The sequence below is a fragment of the Orbicella franksi genome, chromosome 9 (assembly GCF_964199315.1).
Source record: "Orbicella franksi chromosome 9, jaOrbFran1.1, whole genome shotgun sequence".
In the NCBI taxonomy this organism is placed as follows: Eukaryota; Metazoa; Cnidaria; class Anthozoa; order Scleractinia; family Merulinidae; genus Orbicella; species Orbicella franksi.
This window is the reverse complement of record NC_138153.1, coordinates 24,112,363-24,132,414: the sequence shown is the minus strand read 5'-3', so window position 1 is coordinate 24,132,414 and position 20,052 is coordinate 24,112,363. Positions and strand designations below refer to the sequence as shown.

Here is a 20,052-nt window from a genome sequence, read left to right as displayed (position 1 = left end):
AACGGTTTCAAATTGACTCGTTTTGCTTTTGAGGTGCGTCATAAATTTGAAGCCTTTCCGCGTGAATAAAAATCGTTCCCGAACCCGTCAGACACATAATAGAGAAATAATAAATATCTTACTAACCTCGCTTTCTCGGTCCGTACTGTAAGTTACGGATCCTCGTTTTTCTCCATCGATTTATGGGGAAATCGATGGGTGAAAAACTCGGTCCGTTACTTACAGTACGACCCTCGACCTCGGTTAGTAAGTCTAGTTAGAGGTATTTATTTCGAGTGATGGTTTAGGACGTTGAGAACGTTCGATGAAGTTCGTTTGGGTTCGGAACTCGAGCGCAATCGAACTCTCACACAAAGTTTTTGGTTCGATTTTGTTCGATTGCCGAACTCATTTGTTTGATTGTGCAACTGCTTGATTGATTTCGTTAGAGTTCGATTGACTTCGATTACCATAATTATCGAGCAGTTCAAGCAGTTACGCCGGGAATTTCCGCGGATGAGTATTTAGCCGTAAGGGGACGGGGGGTTGTCCCAGAAAAACTGGATGGGGGTGTGCTGCCCACGTGCGAGTGTTCATTGGGTGTGTGATTTTCTCCACCCTATTTATGAACTGACCAAAAATTTGATACCTACGGAAGACCTAACCCTTTAATCGATACCCTGTTTCAGACATGCCTTATAATTAGTTCCCTAGTTTTAAAGGCACGGTTTTAAAGGCAAAGGGACAAAAACCATACCCTATTTGAGACCATAATGGCCAAAATCGATATCCTATTTCTGACAAAAACGGCTAAGAAACCATACTCTTTTGGGCCGCACATACCTACATAGCCCATATAACGGAGTAGTCTCCTCCCCTCCCCCCCCCCCCCCGCCCGGAATGTTTAGGCACTCGACGGAAACGCTTTATTGTTTATAAAGAAATTTCAAGCTCAAATGTAAACAGACCGAAAAAAACAAAACAAAACAAAAAAAACAAAAAACAAAATCGACCTACATCGCATCGAACCGTAATCAACTCCGGCCCGTTCAGCGCCTTATTCACTTGTGCTAACGAAACAACGGCGACTGCTAAGGGCAATTATATGGACAATAAAGCTTGTATTGAACAACTAGCGGCAAACTGGCGACGCTTCGGTGACTTCATTGTTAAGCGAAACAAAAGGTTTCTCTTGTTTTTCGTTCAACAAAAGATCTCCAAAGGATGCCGCTCGGAAACGTTATTTCTCGAAAACGAAGCGCAAATCAACAAAAACAATTACAGAACGATGTTTTTCATGTTAAAACAAGTTAGTCTGCCAAAAATTAGCTCGATCCTGCAAAAAATAAAAATCGGCCCAAAATGTCGCATACGCCCTTTTTGCACGAAACCCTTCAATTGTTGAGCAAGAATGACATTTGCATGACGGATATCCAAATTGTATTTTGATTTATTTAGTTTGCTTTTCAAGAGGTCCAGTTAACACGACGATATATTACAACAGTACAGTATATCTACCCCATTCCTTATGTCTTTTACTGTCGTGTTTTCGTCCACCACACTCGGTTCACAGCCGGGTTTTGCCGACATTGCCGCGTTTAAGACCATGTTAATCATCCTCTCTGTTCGCAATCACTTTCTCCGACTACCAAACGTGCACGATAATTTCATATCACGGCTGAATGCTCGACTCCAGTTGTTGTTTCGCTAACAGAACTTACATGCGTTTCGTTTGCTGTCAAGGTTGATTCAACCTATTGTGCTGTTAGCGTAAATAGTATTTTAAAAATATTCCAGGTCGTTCAGGTGACTCAGGTGACATTATTACTTTATTCAACAACAAAAGCGTGCGACTAATAAACTCACTAATTACAAATATACTTATCTTACCTTTCAGATTGTTAATATGTTCAAAGGCAATCGACAAGGAAGTATTAGCTACTGCTAGCCAAAGTAGATTCTTCTTTGACTACAAGATCTTGATCCAGCATCGAACGTCGCGGCAGGAGTAGAAGTGAGAGTCCCAAGGGAGCTCAAACGGATGATATGAGATGCAAAACATACGGTAAAACGCCGACCTGTAGTCGGAGTCGGGGTCAAAGCCAGGGTCGGGGCCAGGGCCAGGGCAAAACCTGATAATTACGTATATACCCGGGGTAGTCAATCGATAAAATCGATAATCGATAATATTCGGTAAAAATCGATAAAACTTAATCAATGATATCGGAAATCGATAAAACTCGATAACAGAATTCGTTGTGAGTAATCGATAATCATCGATTTTTCACTTAGCGCTATCGATTTTATCGATAAATATCGAATTTATCGATTTTAGCGTATCTTACAATTTAAATTTATTGCGCCTTATATCTGGATTGCATTACTACAATATGCATTAAAAAAAAAAAATTGCTGCCTCCGAAAAAGAACAGGCGTCATAATACACCCCTACCTCCCCTTTCCATAACCGCCACTTTCCTCTGTCCCTAAGGTGGCCGTTATGGAGAGGTTCGACAATATGACGCTTCGATTACGTCTCGAGTTTTCATTATAATCTTCATTAACCATTAACTCTCATTGGGGGAGAGATTCTCAGGTTTCATAACTGCCGCGTGAGAAACTGTCATTTCTCTCCCCAGTTAATAGTTAACGACGTGATAATAAAAACTTGAGACGTATCGGAGCGCGCATTTACAAAGCGTCGCATTTGCAGAGCGGCAGATGAGATAATAGTATTCGAAATGTAAACCGCCTTTGCCTCTATTCGAAACCCTTCTAAACGGCTCAAAAAGACACAGGTAAATAACAGTACATTTCTTAATGATTATATTACGGCTGATACAGAATTCGGGACCCCTGTGTAAAAATGTTCAAATTTATATTAAGAGTAGCAGTGCTGCTGAGCTGTAAGGCCTTCCTTTCCTAAATTTTCTTTTCTTAGCGAGTGCGTTTCCTCAAAAAAAAAAAAAAAAACAAGCTAGAAGGAAAAAAAAGTTTGGTTTCTCCAATTTATTCCCGCCAGAGATTTGTTGTCTTAGCTGGTCGTAACCACGTTAATAATTAATCCCAAATCTTGTAAGTATAAATTTTCTCACATCTATTGACTTATCTGGGTCTCCTGCTTGGATCGATGTTTCTGTCAAAAGAACTGTCAACCAAAGAGTAGTCAGTGTCATTCGGGATACGAAAGGAAAACCGTGTGTCACAGGTGAGTAACGATAACTAGTGTTTTGTTAGCCTGTTCACCCGCGAACAGGCTCCCGGCGAGGACGGGAAAAAACTCGGCGAGCAAAGCGAACCGACGAGCTCGAAACTGAAGAATTCGGAGAGCGAAGCGATCAGGGCGGGGCTTAGTTCCTTGCCCCCGAGTGGGGGATAGGGCCGGAGATCAATGCTCGCCATCTGTCCCTATTCTTGGCCACAGCTGCCGTTGCGGCTCACGATGTAAGTCCCAGCTCAGCGCGTTCCTTCTCCACAGTTCTCCGCCATGTTTCCCTTGGCCGTCCTTTACTTCTTTTTCCACTTGGTGCCCAGGATAATGCCACGTGTGGGTTTCGGTTTGGTGCCATACGCAGAACATGACCTATCCACTTCCATCGCCTGCGTCGTACTTGTGTACTGATCTTTTCGATTCCCGCTCTTCTCCGAATTTCATCAACTCCGAACTTCATCATCAATTTCAAGATTCTCTTTAGGCATTTGTGAAGAAAGGTGTCAAGCCTTTTTTCATCCGCTTTTGTCATTCTCCAAGTCTCGCATCCATACAACAGGACAGCAATGATGTTTGACTTGAAGATCCTCATCTTAGTTTCTCGGCGGAATTCACCTGTTCTCCACACGTTTGAAAGTCGATGAAAAACGCTTCTAGCTTTACCTAACCTACTCCGAATGTCCTGTTCGGCACCACCCAAGTTGTTAACCTGACAGTGGCCCCTAGATAGACAAAGCTGTCTGTATCCTCTACATCAGTGCCGTATATCTTTGTAGGATCTTGTCTCCTAGCATTGAGTCTGAGCACCTTCGTTTTGTCGACGTTTATCTTCAAACCCGTACCTTCACTGTTGCTCCCCAGTCTTTCTAACTTCGTTTGTGCTTGCGTCCATGCGCTGGAAATGAACGCAATGTCATCGGCATAGTCTAGGTCTTCAAGCTGTCTCATCATCTTCCATCGAATCCCTGTATTACCTTGCTCTGTAGTCCTACACATAATTCAATCTATTACCAGCAGGAAGAGAAACCCTGACATTACACAACCTTGTTTCACTCCTGCTTTCACTGTAAACAAATCCGATTTGCCTGCTCCATCGATCACTGCACACTTGGTGTTGCTGTAAAACAATTTGACCATTCTTATGAATTTTGATGGTATTCCATAACGCAGGCCAAGGGCGGGGCAGGGAAGTATAAAATGCGGTTAACGAGCTTACACGACTACTACTGTCAGTTCGCGACATTTGTACATTTGCCGTTCTCTTTTCGGTCTCTCGACCTTTCATTGCTTGTGTTTATGAAGCCAGCTTTATGTTGTTTTATAATTCGTTCGCTGAATTCATTTTTTTCGCGCTCGCCGCTCTCGTCTGTTTGCAGGCTCTGATCACGGCTGGAAGGGTAGTGGCCGAGGGGGGAATAGGGTGGGGGTTGGGGCGTCTCCCCTCTTTTCCCTTTCCCCTCCTCTCTCTTCTTGTCTCCTTCTTGCTGTTTTCTTTTCGCCCCATCCTCGACTAGAGAGCCTGTTCACAGGCTAGGGTTTTGTCGACCCTGTGGCTTTGAAGACCAGTCCGTGGCAAATCAGTTGTTTCTGTTTATTGTTGCCATATAGCCAGAACTTTCCAAGCAAATAACTTTCACACCGACTTACATATACTTTATTGTGAGGGAGCGTGTGTTTCGTTTCGTAGAGTGCAGAGAGGTTGGTCTCCCTAATTCAGCGTTTCTTTCTTTAGGTATCTATACGAACAGCATTGTGTCAGGCAATTCGTCCAGGCGTAGGTAGTTTGGAGACTGTAGGACGTAGAAGCCATCTTGATTTTATTTTACTTTTCAAATTTCAGGCGATGATTAATAAGTAGATAACATTTATAGTACAAAAAAAATTGAAGAGATTATGGAAACCAAGAGTATTTTTGATTCAAAGGTAGTTTTTAATAGTAATTGGACCGAGTGCAGTACAATTCAGAGAGTAATCGGGCAAGTAATATCAAAATCGGACGAGCGCGCAGAGCGAGGCCGATTTGAAGTTACTGTGATTGTACGGCACGAGGTCCAATTACTAATTAGAGAAAACTCAGCAAGAACATAAATAGCTTGTAATTCTTTTTTTGTTCGTATTTTTGTAACACACATCATTACCTTCTTTCTTATCTTTTGTATCTCCTTTAATTGTCCTATTGTAGTTCATGTTGTATTAATAATAATGATAATAAAATAAGCAGAAAACAAAAAGCGCAAGCAAAAATTGACATCATGTGATGATATGCAAACTTTAATGACGTTTCCTGGAGAACTCCTGTATTTATTTCTGACAGTGCAACAGAGGGACAACGAGCCATTTCACACAACCAACAACCCCCTCTAATTTGTAACTGATTTTTTCCAACAAAGAGTTCTGGACTAAGAGAAAATCATCTCATGCGTAATGATTACTAGGCGAGCCTACGTTTTGTTACCGAAGGCGTTCATTAAATCAGTGTTCAGGTGAATGAAAAGTGCTTTTAAATGTCTCCAAGTTTTCAAGTGAGTTGCCAATTGTGGTACAAATTAAAGCATGAAATCGTTGTGATCAGAACAACGTAAGAGAGCCAAGGCTCGGTTTTAGAAGCAGCGACAGATTGGACAAATTCTCTGGAATTTGCAGACCTTATGTCTACTGTAGTAGCGGTCACAGGCTTTGGAGCTTGCGTGGTAGGTACAGTTGTATTACCCGCGACAAGTTGGACAGATTCTGTGTCATTCTGGACCAGTGACACTAGAAAGGAAAACAAGAACATCGTACGATTAATCTTAAACCAGAAAGAGGAACTTCTTTGTGCCGTACAGTGGACGGCGCAGAAATGCTAGCGTGTTTCCGTAAGTTCCCTAATTGATACAGCAGTGGACGTTTCGCAGGATAACGAGAAATGCTACGAAAACACGAGACAAAGGTGAGTATTCTCACAGCTTGTCCGAGTTCTCCTTTATAACTTAATAGCAACGTGGAGAAAATGTTTTGTATTTCTTTCAGTAAAATTGTGGGAAAAAGAGAGGAAAATCATTCGTTTATACCAATTAGCAAAATGCAAATTCTAAGTCGAATAAGTTTGGGATAGAAAAGCAAGGCCAAGCTGTACCCAATTTGCCGGCGTTTCTCTGCTGTGAACCTCTGCTAGGAGTATTTCTGATTCCAAAAGCTGTTTTACGCTCAGCAGCATAGCGCGCCGGAACCGCGTTCTGTAAACTGATAGGCCACGCCCCCATGGATCAGTCCTTACCATGTGCCACCCAGGTCATGTGGAACCCTTCAAACTCGTTGTCATTGTCTGTCTGGAAGTAGATCCTCATTGGCCCTCTAGTTGTCAAATTAGGAGGCAGTTCATCACCACACACTTTGGTTACTTCCGGCGAATCTGGTGTGTTTCCGGCCTGTACCGTCAGCCAATCTCATGAACAGTCATCTTTCTTTTCCAAATTAAACTTATGGAAAGTCAGAGTAATATCATATCCTGGACCCAGATCAATGATCCACTCGCACATCACACTGTTTGGATATTTGCCAGGATGATTTGGAGACGTGATGGTTCTTGACACTGTCGAAAATGTCACTTTACAAATACCTGGATAAACAAACGCATATATATTACCTATCTCTTGTCGATTTAAGCATGCTACCAGGGATAGAGAAAACAAAATTATCGCAGTTCCTCGATAATTTACGATTAACTGTCTCCAAACATGAACATTTATTGCTCAACAACAGCATTACGGTCATGTTGACTCAGCAGTAGGAAAGATCTTTTGTCGGAAAATCAGTTTCTTGTTAAAACTTCACATGGCACAGCTAGGCTGATAATTTTGATAACATTCAAAGTAAATATATTTTTTTTTCGTGAAATCCTGTTGCAATTTCTTTTAATTGGCCACATGCCTTCTTTCTCTATTTAAGAATCATCAGCTCCAGTCAGAACAATTCCAAGTTATTTTAAATCATAATCTCTCGCGGGCAAAATCACGTATTCGACGGGGTGGGTTGGTCTAGCAGTGAAGGCTTTATACCAAAGAACGAAGGTTTAAAGCAAAACAAAACAAAATAACGCTAATTAACGTAAAGTAAAGCTTGCAAAGCAAAGTAAACCAACTCAGCCGTCGATGCCAGGGTAAGTAAGTATCCAGGGAAATAAAACAAGAGTGTTGAAGATCAAGTTTTACTCACCTTGATGGTTTGCTGCAAATCCTCGGTTTTGGTTGGCATCGTCTGTGTGCATGTGCACGAGAAGAGAGCTACCTTTTGATCGAACCACGCGATACTCATCTTCAAATGGTAGATTCGCGCCACAAACACGCTTTATAGAATCGGTGCTTCCATAAGAAGCTTCCAGAACCTCCACATAGTCATCTGGGCAATTATCCACCTGTTAATGAAGCAGAAGAAGAAAAATACTTTCCCTGCTCACGATAGTGTAATTTCGAAACTAAGAGAAAAAGTGAGCAAAAAATGTGACACTACTTGAAATACATGGCCGCATTGCTCCTTGACAGAGTTTTCTTGTCTTTGTGTGGAGGTTATGAAAAAACAACTAAACGAAAATAGGAGGAACTACAGAAAATGGATACATACAGTATCACCGTCCATCTGGAAGATAAAAGAAAAGAGTTACAAATTGGAACGATAGAAGAAATCATCAAGAAAGCGGTTTAGAAACCAAGAAACATAAATTGCATTGTCAGTTACCGCAAAATCTTGAAAGTTGATTTCAATAAGATTTCCATCTGACACTTGAATCAGCCAATAGCAGTCCAAATTTGGTGCGTACTTCGATGGGTAGCTTGAAGGCTGAAATGAACCGGCCCAGTCTGTTAAATTTTGGTTAGGGCAAGACTCTGCATCCGTAACAACTGTAATTAAGGACGTTGCAGAGATTAGTATTAATTGATACATTGCTTGTACTTGGTAAAACAGGAAAAAAGAGGAAGGGGAATAGGCATCAAAAACGCCTAATGCCATGTTTTCTTTTTAAGAATGGCTGACTGTTAGGGTCGAGAAACGTCGGTCAACGACCCATTTGGCAAATCGGTCATATTTTGCCCAAAGATACCCTTAGGTGACCTAATTCTAAAAATCATATTTAAAGGTTCCAGCGAATTTTTATTTTTTAGAAATTCGCGAAAATTTGAAAGCGCGGTCAAAGTGCGGTTTTTCGTGTAATAAAATGACCGAAATAAGGTGCGAGGACGAAGCGCTGCTAAAGCCTTAAAATAACTTCAATTGACTTCAAACTTCACACAAATGTGGAACAACCACTCTAATTTATTCCTCGTTTTCAAACTAATCTCAGAGATGTTGATATAGTGGTTTTCCGAATCATTTTAATAACACCTATGAAGCGTGTGAAAAATAACGGCAAAATATAGGTCATGTTTAACAGCATCAAAAGGCATCTGGTAGGTAGGTAGGTAGGTAGGTAGGTAAGACTTTATTTTACGAGGGTAACATTTGACAGTATTAAAACTGATAACCTAATGGCCCTCAAAAATTAAAATTTTAGAAAAAGAAAGAAATAGTACAATCGTAACAATATTAAAAATAATTAAAATAAAATAATTAAGCCTACATACATCGTAAAATATTTATAAAATGTGATCATTTACAAATTAAAAAAAAAAAAATTTAAAGGAATGGTTTGCTAAGAATTTTATTATCTAAAATTATTTTAAAAAGGGAGCGCTTAAAATTTTTTACACTGGTACTCTGTTTGATGTCCACACTTAATTTGTTCCATTCTTTTGTGGCTCGCACAGCAAACGCTCGACCCCCTTCAGTAATTCTCTTAAATCGCGGGCACATTAAGTTTATATTACAACTAGTGAGACAATCTCAGATAGTGCAGAGCGCAATTGATAGCTCTGGTACAGTAGTCCCATAAGTACTCACCCCTACTCGGTTCACTTCCGGTTTGTGTCTACCTTGGTAGTCTGCTACGGCTTTTCCCCTTTGCAGTGTGTATGTTTCAAGGTTGTATTTTCATTCAAGGTCCAAACATTACGCACAAATTAATTACTACTGGTGCTTTAAGTTGATTTTCGTTCATTTTAAATTCAACAATACGCTGAAGCAGCAAATGTGACAATTTAGCTCTTCACGCCAACTTTGTAACTTGATACTTTTGTTTTCCTCGCAAAGCCATATAATATGAAACCCTTGTTTTCTCCAAAACATACGGAAGATGTCCTTGTTTTTTGGAGATAAATGAAAGAAAGTTAAATATCTGATGTCGTGATGAAGAAACGGAACAGAGACGATGTTTTACTAAAAATGCAAATTTTTACCGATGAACAAGAACTAATTTAATTATCAGATAGTCACGAAATACCACTTTCTTTTTCTGTTGCCACCTTTGTTGTTAACAATAAAACAATTCAAAATTAACACACAACGATATTGATGGCTGAGAAGTATTTCAACGAAAAGTATTGAAGATAAACAGCGCTACTTGGCCGATGTGAATGAGTCTCCTCAAAGACTGATTAAATTAATTTGCGCTTTCATTAGGTGCCACGGCGTCTGCAGCAATATTTGAGGATTTTCCTGGTTTCTTTTGTTACAAATTCACAATTTGCGGAGTATTAACGCCACTAACTTGAGAACTTTTTGCTCTCTCTTACAGACACAATTAAGGCAAGAAATAAACAAGTCGCTGAGGAGAAGCAATATATTTGAACTCTGACAAGCACACTATTGTAGATTGAAAACAGCAGATGATATTTGTTGAACCGACCTGTTTGTAATTCTAAAAGCTACGCAGCCACAGTAACGTTTCACTTTTGCAATAAAAAGGGACAACTGGCGCTACCTGAAAAATAACTGCCGTCCTTGGTCGAATGACACGATATATAAAATACTGCGCGTAAAGATAGTGTATAACACTAACAATGCTAGAACGCATGCGTCTTACATGTTGAGCTCTACCATAAGGAAAACCACTCAACATTTGTGCGTGATTCCGTATGCAATGTATCCTTCACCTAATATAGAAGCCACGAACCCTAACTAATCTACGCATGCGTTTAGGGCAAATTAGTTTTGTTCTAAGGAGAATGGTACCACAAGGAGAGCAAGGGGTTACCTGAAACAAATATATAGCTTTGCGATGTTCAAAGGTAAGCGACGGCGATGGAATGTGTTTTACGTAGAGTACAAATGTACCTTTCCCACCCTACTCCCATTACTTCCTTGCCTCTAGACTAATTAATTAATTGAAATTAATTAATTAAACAAACATTAAAGTTTACACCTTAGCGCCATAGTGCCATAGCGTGATAGTGCCTTAGTTCCTTAGCGGCAGGCAACCCCCATAACCATCCCAATAGTGCACTCTGCACTAAAAACGGGTTGATCTATTATGAGTGTCAGAGTTTCTGATAAGTAAATCTTTTATGTATTCCGGGGTATTGCCATTCAGCCTTTTGTAGGTTAGAGCGCATCGATTTATATATGATTCAGCATAAAAGGGAACCCACTTTAAGGTGTTAAATAAGCCGACGGAAGGTGCTGTTCCTTCGGCATCGAGGATAATTCTAGCCGCACGTTTTTGAAGACGCAGGACTTTCATAAGATTTTCTTTACTGCAAGAAGTCCATATCGTGCTACCGTAAAGCATTTCAGGTTTAATGATCGTAGAGTAGTATATGTCTCGTTGATTGCGTTTCAAATAAGGACTTATGTGACGAAGGAGTCCAATACGTTTCGCCAACTTTTTGCATAACTCCTCAATCTGGCGATTAAATGAAAGATCCTGATCTAACGTTACCCCAAGAAGTTTGAAATCAGTAACATGTTCAATATTACTTCCATTCAAGTTAATATCTACTGAGGTAGAGGCGACAAGGTTCCGCAAACGTTTGCCTGTTACCAGCATGGACTTCGTTTTCTGAGAGTTAATAAACATTTTGTTTCGTGCCGACCACTCATCTAAACGTTTGAGATCTTGATTGAGAGCCTGTGTCAGATGAGGAACATTTTCCCAGCTAGAGCATTTTGATAGAGTTGTATCATCAGCATAAACATCCAGTGGTACCTCACTTTCCGATTATTTTACTTTACAGCCTTAAAATATCATTATTAAGCATATACCATGCCAAGTTTCATGCTCGAACTCGCATTATTTCCCTTTGAGAAAAACGAAAATCTATGTCAATGTGTTGGGCGCAAATAACACAATAAATACAAACGAACAAGAGACAAATCAATTTCAATGGCGAAAGTAAAAGGCTGTCATTAATTAAAATCCCGTCAATTCACTGCTATCAGTAGAAACATAATGTCCACTACATAAAAACTGTTTTTGAGACGTTTTCGGAACATTGCGCGTTAACTTTGTTTGATTTCCTGTCCGCCGTCATGTCTAGTTTGTCATCGCGTGTATTTCGGCCTTACCGTAAACAACACTGTGAATGGTTGTCATAACAAACGCAAGAGATTTCCTGGAACCTTGATGTTTTCGATTCAGCAAAACGCTTTAAGTTCGTTAAGACACAATAATGGGTCAACTTGGAATGCTGTTTAACATTAAGGACGTTAAAAGACTGCAAATTAATCGACTTGAAATATCTTGAAGCCAATCAAAATCGCGCCTTTATTCTAATTTGGTAAACAGCCGATCTCCGTTCAAGTTCATGAAACCGAGGTCATCAAAAGTGTAAGTTTAAAAGTGTAGTGGCCTATATAAATTGGAAACAAGAAGTGAAAGGGTCTGACCCGAAACAAATAAACAAAATATTAATACGACTAATTTAATCCGAAAATGTTACAGAAAACATACCTAAAAGCCGTCGATTCCCCTCAATAGCTGGTTTTCACATGACGTCACTAAAACTCGAACTACAAAACTGTTGATCTTCCTGAGATTTTACTTAAACGATATATAAGAGCAGCTGAAAACTAATTTTCATTTAAATTTTCGCTCCGAATGGGTTTTTGGTTTTGTGATACACTACGCTTGAATTTCTAAGCTTTTGCGTGACGCGGCATTTACGTGACGGCCTAGAGAGCTGATTTTTTCAGGCTTCTTCTTTCCAATTGCTTAAATTGGAAAATTTACTGCGATGATCATTCTTCACTTTCATCTACAACCGCAGTTCATATATGAATTAATTCATATAAACTTCACATCATTTCACTCCTCACGGGAAGATATGAACTCAATAAATTGACCTCGCTCCCAATGTGTGGCTTCATAGCTCAGTTGGTAGAGCATCGCACCGGTATCGCGGAGGTCACGGGTTCGAATCCCGTTGAAGCCCTGATTTTTTCAGGCTTCTTCTTTCCAATTGCTTAAATTGGAAAATTTACTGCGATGATCATTCTTCACTTTCGGACTGCAGATTGTCCCTACGCTTTACCCTGATAGGCCTCTGTGTTACTCTAATGAACTGAGGCTGTTATAATGATACTATTTAGCTTTGTGAACATGCTAATGTTTAAGGGTTTCTTTTGCCATTTAGTCAGACATCGCTCTTTCTTTATTTCTGCTGGAAGCACCGTTCTCTGAAGGAGACTTCAGGTCATTTTCTAAAACGTACGAACACTGCGACCTTAACATCAGTGCCATTGTCAACGGATATGACCGGGGAAGCGTCTGCTGATGTTTCCATGGGTAGTAACCATGCACGGTAGGGTTGTATTAATGTCTTCAAGGCGGCTGCATTCGTGTCTTTCATATGCTGTCTACTTTAGAGAGGCACTTGTCTCTGGCCGGAAATGTACTCAGTCCGTGGAGAGACATTCCCTTATCAACTTAGCCAAAATGTGCTACAAACCCTGCTTGGAGCAAGCGTTGGCGCTTAACTCAAAGCCACAACAGGTCACCAAGAAACCCTTGTTGCTTTAAAAGAGGGTTGCGCTTTCAGGGCAGTCAGTGACCAGCAGCAATCGTATCTTATAGCAAAATTCCACATTGGCCTAAAGAACCTGAAACTGCCTATGCTACGGTGCGGTTGCGAAGACTTGGGACTAGATATACCTCTCCCACTCGTGCGCGGAAAAGCTCCATACTCGGCGCTTCTAACAACTGCACTTGCCGGAAGTATTCTTAGGAACTGTCGGTGTTTGGCTTCTTCGATATTTAGCAAGCATCTCTTGCGGGGGGGAGGGGGGGAGAGGATCGTTAAAATTTTTGTAGAGAGGGAGAGGGAGTAGAGGAGGAAGACCCTTTAGAGGAAAATCTAACGGCCGAATCGTCTCAACCTCGTTCCCAGGGTCTCTCATCTTCCCGCCCCCTGGAGCTTTATCAACTCAGAAACAGATGATCTAATGTACTTTGTTTCCGACACTGCGCGCAGACGCAGCGCAACAGTGCCTTAACAAACTGATCACTCTAGAACATCTGAACATAGATCTTGCGAACAGCTTAGTTTCCTTAAAATAGTTTTTCACAAAGAACTACTTATTTATGATTCTTTTATACTGCAAAAGAAACCCTTGACCACTAGCATGTTCATAAAGCTAAATAGTATCATTATAACATCATCAGTTCATTAGAGTAACAGAGGCCTATCAGGGTAGAGCGTAGGGACAATCTGCAGTCCTTCCACCAGTGGTTCGCTATCACTCTTCTGTTAAGCTTTGGGAGTTGACTGACTTGACTCGTGGCTCCCGGCCATATCCATCTAGTAGTATGTCACCCCAGTTTGTGTCGAAAGAAAACCTGAGATTTTATCAAATACGAGTAGCACTACAACCAGACCGATTGCGTGTTGGACAACGCTCAATTACAATGTGCAACAGGTTTTTCCGGTTTAAACGTTTTCCCACCTGTCTACGGTCAATGCAATATGCGCGCCAACAGGTAATTGACTCAGCGGAGCTAAACTCAAAATTATTTAGCTTAGTGATCCTTGTGATACTTCGAGAATCATCTGGTGTTTCAGTGCTGGCGTTAAGAGTTGGAGACCACTTAATCTTCCACGGCATACAGATATGCGAAATTTCCAGAAGTACCCCCTTCCCCCCTCCCCGCCGGGCTGTAGCTACAGCTAAGTGCCATTCAAGAACAAGAAATAATTGCTCCTGAATAGGACAGCTTAAAAAAGCGCATTTCAATCTACTGACACTACTTTAAACCTGTAGTCGGTTTATGTAAATAGCGAAATGTTGAACATTTGCGCAAGAGCAGTGAAAGCGTGACTGAGCTGCTCGTACCGTTGTGTGACAACTTTTACTGACAGAATCTCGAATATCAGCCACGCAGTATGGTTGCCGATATGATAAAAACAGATTCATGAGGCCCCTGATTCTTACAGCAGAAAGCTTGGGCTCTTTAAGGCAATGTGGAGCGGTATTGAGGGGAATCGACGGCTTTTAGGTATGTTTTCTGTAACATTTTCGGATTAAATTAGTCGTATTAATATTTTGTTTATTTGTTTCGGGTCAGACCCTTTCACTTCTTGTTTCCAATTTATATAGGCGAAATTTATTTGGAACTTGCCACTACACTTTTAAACTTACACTTTTGATGACCTCGGTTTGATTTTGTTGTTGTACCGGTAATACATTGCCGGATTAACCTCTCGACTTCATGAACTTGAACGGAGATCGGCTGTTTACCAAATTAGAATAAAGGCGCGATTTTGATTGGCTTCAAGATATTTCAAGTCGATTAATTTGCAGTCTTTTAACGTCCTTAATGCTAAACAGCATTCCAAGTTGACCCATTATTGTGTCTTAACGAACTTAAAGCGTTTTGCTGAATCGAAAACATCAAGGTTCCAGGAAATCTCTTGCGTTTGTTATGACAACCATTCACAGTGTTGTCTACGGTAAGGCCGAAATACACGCGATGACAAACTAGACATGACGGCGGACAGGAAATCAAACAAAGTTAACGCGCAATGTTCCGAAAACGTCTCAAAAACAGTTTTTATGTAGTGGACATTATGTTTCTACTGATAGCAGTGAATTGACGGGATTTTAATTAATGACAGCCTTTTACTCTCGCCATTGAAATTGATTTGTCTCTTGTTCGTGTGTAATTATTGTGTTATTTGCGCCCAACACATTGACATAGATTTTCGTTTTTCTCAAAGGGAAATAATGCGAGTTCGAGCATGAAACTTGGCATGGTATATGTTTAATAATGATATTTTAAGGCTGTAAAGTAAAATAATCGGAAAGTGAGGTACCAGATGCCTTTTGATGCTGTTAAACATGACCTATATTTTGCCGTTATTTTTCACACGCTTCATAGGTGTTATTAAAATGATTCGGAAAACCACTATATCAACATCTCTGAGATTAGTTTGAAAACGAGGAATAAATTAGAGTGGTTGTTCCACATTTGTGTGAAGTTTGAAGTCAATTGAAGTTATTTTAAGGCTTTAGCAGCGCTTCGTCCTCGCACCTTATTTCGGTCATTTTATTACACGAAAAACCGCACTTTGACCGCGCTTTCAAATTTTCGCGAATTTCTAAAAAATAAAAATTCGCTGGAACCTTTATATATGATTTTTAGAATTAGGTCACCTAAGGGTATCTTTGGGCAAAATATGAGCGATTTGCCAAATGGGTCGTTGACCGGCGTTTCTCGACCCTAACAGTCAGTCATTCTTAATGGTTTCATACTTAGTGTAAAAAACTGCAGGAAAAAAGGTTGATCTGACCCAATGCCAGGCTTGCCATGGCATTCGAAGTGAGTCACACAATTACACAAAAGCAAATACATGACTGACATGACAGCTTTCAAGGCTTAGGCCACGTTCATCAAACTCTGTAAGGCAATCTCTTAGGCTAGGTATTGTCAGTGAAAACGGAGCCCAGAGTAAGTCATTTAACCCACTTTACTTTTTTCACTTCACCATTATAAGCTGCACATGAACATTTTTGGCTGCTTAGACTGAGTAAGTACTTCAAGAACTACAAGAACGTTTATGTTTCTTTCTACAAGAAGGTTTATGTTACTTTTTATAATGCTGTCCAACGGCAGCACCGTTTCAGGCAATGAATTAACACGTACCTGTTAGCATGAACAGTGAACACAATTGGGACAAAAGAAATATTTTCACCGCCATTCCAGATGAACACGGAAGACTTCTAGATCTGCAGAATGCTCACAACAGGAAGAGTTCCTAAAATATATAACTTCCTTTTTTGTCGCTGCCAATATTGCTTTAATTATACGCAAAAGCATCAGATTGGTCGCCATCTTAATGAAGAATTTATTTCTTCCCAAGTTCGATCACGATTGGTTTGTTTCTTCTGAAATCCGGTCATTTATTTGTGCTAACCGCATTAAACTTCCCTGACGTAAACTGGTAACTCTAAGGCTCATGAAATATCTCGAGAAAAAACCTCGAAGCAGTAACTGACATGCCCGCATGTACGGTAAAATTTGAGATAAGAAAACTGCCTGGCAGATGATTACAAATGGCACACAGTTGCCTTTATGATATAAATACGACAAATCCTAGTTTGCGACAGCCCTGGGAATCTCTGCTACTGTCACTAATCAACTGTATAACTCGTGGGTTTTTTGATTTGAAAAGCGAGAGAACACCTGTTTTCGCGCAGTTTTAGCTTTGACAAGAAAGTTGAGGTTATACTGGCATTTTTTAAAGTTTTAAACTCAGCCTTTCACCTAAAGCACACTTACTAAAACAATTGCTCGTTAACTAGCATCATTATCCATCGAGAAACAAGCTACTAACACACAAAACCTTGGGACGGTTTTTGACTAGACGTGTCAACTACGGTTGTTTATTCAAAACTCTGTTGACCATCGATTAACTAAGGACTGTGCTTTTCGTATGGTAACAGCTTCCAGCACTTCATGTCATTACTTCTGCTTTGACGGATTACTACTAACTACTACTGCCACTCATTTTCAGGTAGCAATGATATAATCCAGTGAACATACCCTTATTTTGAACTCTAATCGTATCTTAAACAGAATTCTTGATCGTGTAGCGTAATCGGTGCGCGATAAGGTGGGTGTCCAATTACAGGCATCCAATCTCAACCTTTCGTAATTGGATACCTTCGCCATTCGCATGTCAATTACGTGAGTTTTTAATGGTTTCCTTCTGGATGTTCCCTACAGTTTTTACAACTTATGGAAAACACTACTGACCTTTTTGCACAAAAGAAGTTGTCGAATTTTGTTTTTGATTCGATTAATTAGTAATCAGACCCCGTGTTTTACAATTCGGGGAGAAATAGTGGTCGTAATTACTCGCCCGATTATTCCCTGAATTGTACTCCTCTCGGTCCAATTACTTTTACTTATTGCTTATAGCTTAAAAACAAGTGTGGTGATTTTCTTTCTTCGTCGTTGAACTGTAATCAGCTGTCAGGATTCAGCTTGTAACACAGTTAAAAAAAAATTGTGATAGCGGATTCATGCAGAGAAATGACTGTGAACCCTCTCCCAGAATATTTTTTAAACTTAGAAAACAGTTGCATTTTAGCATGCTTGTCACAAGTTGACAATAAAAATGGTTACAGGACTCGTTTTTGAGTCAAAAACGCATTAAGCTAAAATTAGCGGTGGGCATGAACCGACATCACTAAAAGAAATCGCAGCAAAGAAGAAGCATGAAAAATGCCGAAAACCCTCATGAGCCATGAGGGTTTTCGGCATGAACTCGATATTGCCTCGTTGAAATATTCTCGAGACACATTTTTCCTGTTATTGCACAGGTACTTGTAGTCCACTCCAACGATTACATATTGATAATAGTTGGCATGGAATGAGGGGGAACTATCAGTCCCTAGGCCCTTAAGAGAAACACTCTACTGGTGGATTGCACCAATCCCGAGAGATTCAAATGACAGAGGACTGGTGGCTGTGTAGGGTGACAAAAATAAAGGAGGCCAGTAAGAGGTTTTTTTTTTTGTTAATGTCATCTAATATGATGTTTGCTGCTTTTAGGAAGTCGCTTACTAAACCAGACTACATTATGTGTTATCGACCAAGCATGAGGTCAAGAACACTGAATGTTGATGTCGCTTAATTCTTTCTTCGTGTTTATGGACCGAGACGTAGTGACCATCTATATATAAACACGCAAAAAGCGAAGGACATCTCATATAAGGCGGACATATTTTGCTCCTCCTTCCTTTGTGCATATTTATTCTGTTACATCTTTCATTAACGTTTCAAAGCTAACCCGCCCACCCATCCCCCAGAATGACGCCGTGTTATACCTCACACGCACATGAATATACCGCTGTCCAGTTGTGAACAACACCCATTTTAAGCTCTCCATATCTCATTGCTTTATAATCATGTGCCGAGTTTGAGGTTCTTAGAATATTCCACTAGTTAAAAGAAACAACAGCTACTATTTTATACTAAGTATTGTATACTTAGAATTTAAATTTAAGAGCCCTGAAGGAGATTAGTTTTGCTAGCTGAAACATTAGCCTATAAATTTCGTCTTTTTGCTTTGGTTTTATTCCTCCTCAACCGGACTCTGGCATCTTAATCAGTTCTCATGGTAACGTGTTCACACCTTTAAGTGTGGTTAGTGGTTCTATTCAGAATGGCAGTCACAGGCAATACAGGATCAAGGCTCTGATTTCTTGTGATTATTTAGTTGTTATTATATGGCTTGCGTTTGTAGCAGATATAACGCGCGCTCTGATTGTCTAATTCTAAGGAATTATATATTCTCCTGTAAGAGAATGGAGAATGAACATCACAAAAGAGAAAAAAAAAGTTAAAACTAGAAAATATTTTAAAAGAAAATTATTGAAGGGGAAAAATTATTAGTAAAAGAAGCAGGGATATCATTTTATTGCTGGCAAAGTTGGAAAATGGTTACACAATGTTTGTAAGAATTTGCTTGCATTTAAGAGTGTTATTTAAAATTAATCATGGCACATCGAAATTGTTGTCATAGCCTGTCAGTATCGCGGAGTGAAGGCCACACGTTAAATATTGATAGAGAAAAACAGTGTATATCTAAGTCTTTTAACACCGATGTTATTACTTTTTCTTTCATTAGCGTGGATTTAATTACTCGCACACAATTACAACTATTCTCTATAATCGTTTACGTTTCTAGGGTGCAAATACAACAATCATGCGTCATATTAATCATGAAACACTTTATCGAATCTTTATGAAGATAACCCAATACGATTGATGCATGTACTCGGCTTATAACAAGAAAGATATAATTGGTCAGTTGAGACATGAAATTTTTATTGAGGATGTAACTAGGTCGGTACTTCCGCACTAACAAGTAGTTATTAGTAATTGATGTGTTTGGTCAATAACTTGTTCCTCCTCAATGTAGCGCTCAAGGATCACTTACTTTGCAGAGAAATTTTGTGGTCGGTTTCATTTTTAGATCCAGATGAATAGCAAATTCGAGTGAGGAAGATTCAGTTTCAAGGTATGTTACTTTTTTTCTGATCTGATCACAAGTTAAGGTTTAAATAAAATTTCCATACGGGTTAATCATTTCTTTAAATGAATCGTTCATGGGAATCAAACGGCCTTTCGCATTTATAACTCATCAATAAACGCTACAAAATATTTTGAAGGTGAAGGACAAATAGACAGAATGCCGCACCGAAGAGCTAGTAATACGAAATCACTTTAAAATAAATTTCTTTCATTGAAGTTCAGTCTAAAGCAGACCTTGGTCACGAAATACAGGCCAAGTAACTAAGATTTCTCTAAATTTCTATTAATACATATTCGGTAAATGAGAGCCAACATTTGGCAGCTTATTGCTCCTGAGATTTTACGTTTTACAGCACATCCATGAAACAATGAACTTTCATCTTTTGGGCCTATGTCACGACTGAGAGTTTTTCGCGTTGAGCAAGCGAGCTTTAAATGATGCCAAATAAGATAACCGTGAAACTGATCAAGTTTT

The 20,052-nt window shown here is 39.8% G+C and overlaps 3 protein-coding genes across 3 annotated transcripts in view; 1 reads left to right on the top strand and 2 right to left on the bottom strand.

The window, feature by feature from the left end:
• Positions 1-3,416: 3,416 nt before the first annotated feature.
• On the bottom strand, positions 3,417-3,782 carry LOC145498557 (uncharacterized). The gene has a single exon (XM_081478465.1). The coding sequence runs from the start codon at positions 3,780-3,782 to the stop codon at positions 3,417-3,419; it is 366 nt and encodes a 121-aa protein (XP_081334591.1).
• Positions 3,783-5,801: 2,019 nt separating this feature from the next.
• On the bottom strand, positions 5,802-8,609 carry LOC145497199 (bone morphogenetic protein 1 homolog). Its single transcript, XM_081477009.1, has 3 exons — positions 7,904-8,609; positions 7,790-7,804; positions 5,802-7,583 (listed from the first exon to the last, which is right to left on the bottom strand). The coding sequence occupies exons 1-3, from the start codon at positions 8,174-8,176 to the stop codon at positions 7,377-7,379; spliced, it is 495 nt and encodes a 164-aa protein (XP_081333135.1). The 5' UTR covers positions 8,177-8,609; the 3' UTR covers positions 5,802-7,376.
• Positions 8,610-18,905: 10,296 nt separating this feature from the next.
• Positions 18,906-20,052, top strand: part of LOC145498556 (uncharacterized) — a 94,310-nt gene continuing 93,163 nt past the window's right edge. The window contains exon 1 of the mRNA XM_081478464.1: positions 18,906-19,563. The gene's annotated coding sequence lies outside the window, so the exon portion shown is untranslated. The remainder of the gene's footprint in view (positions 19,564-20,052) is intronic.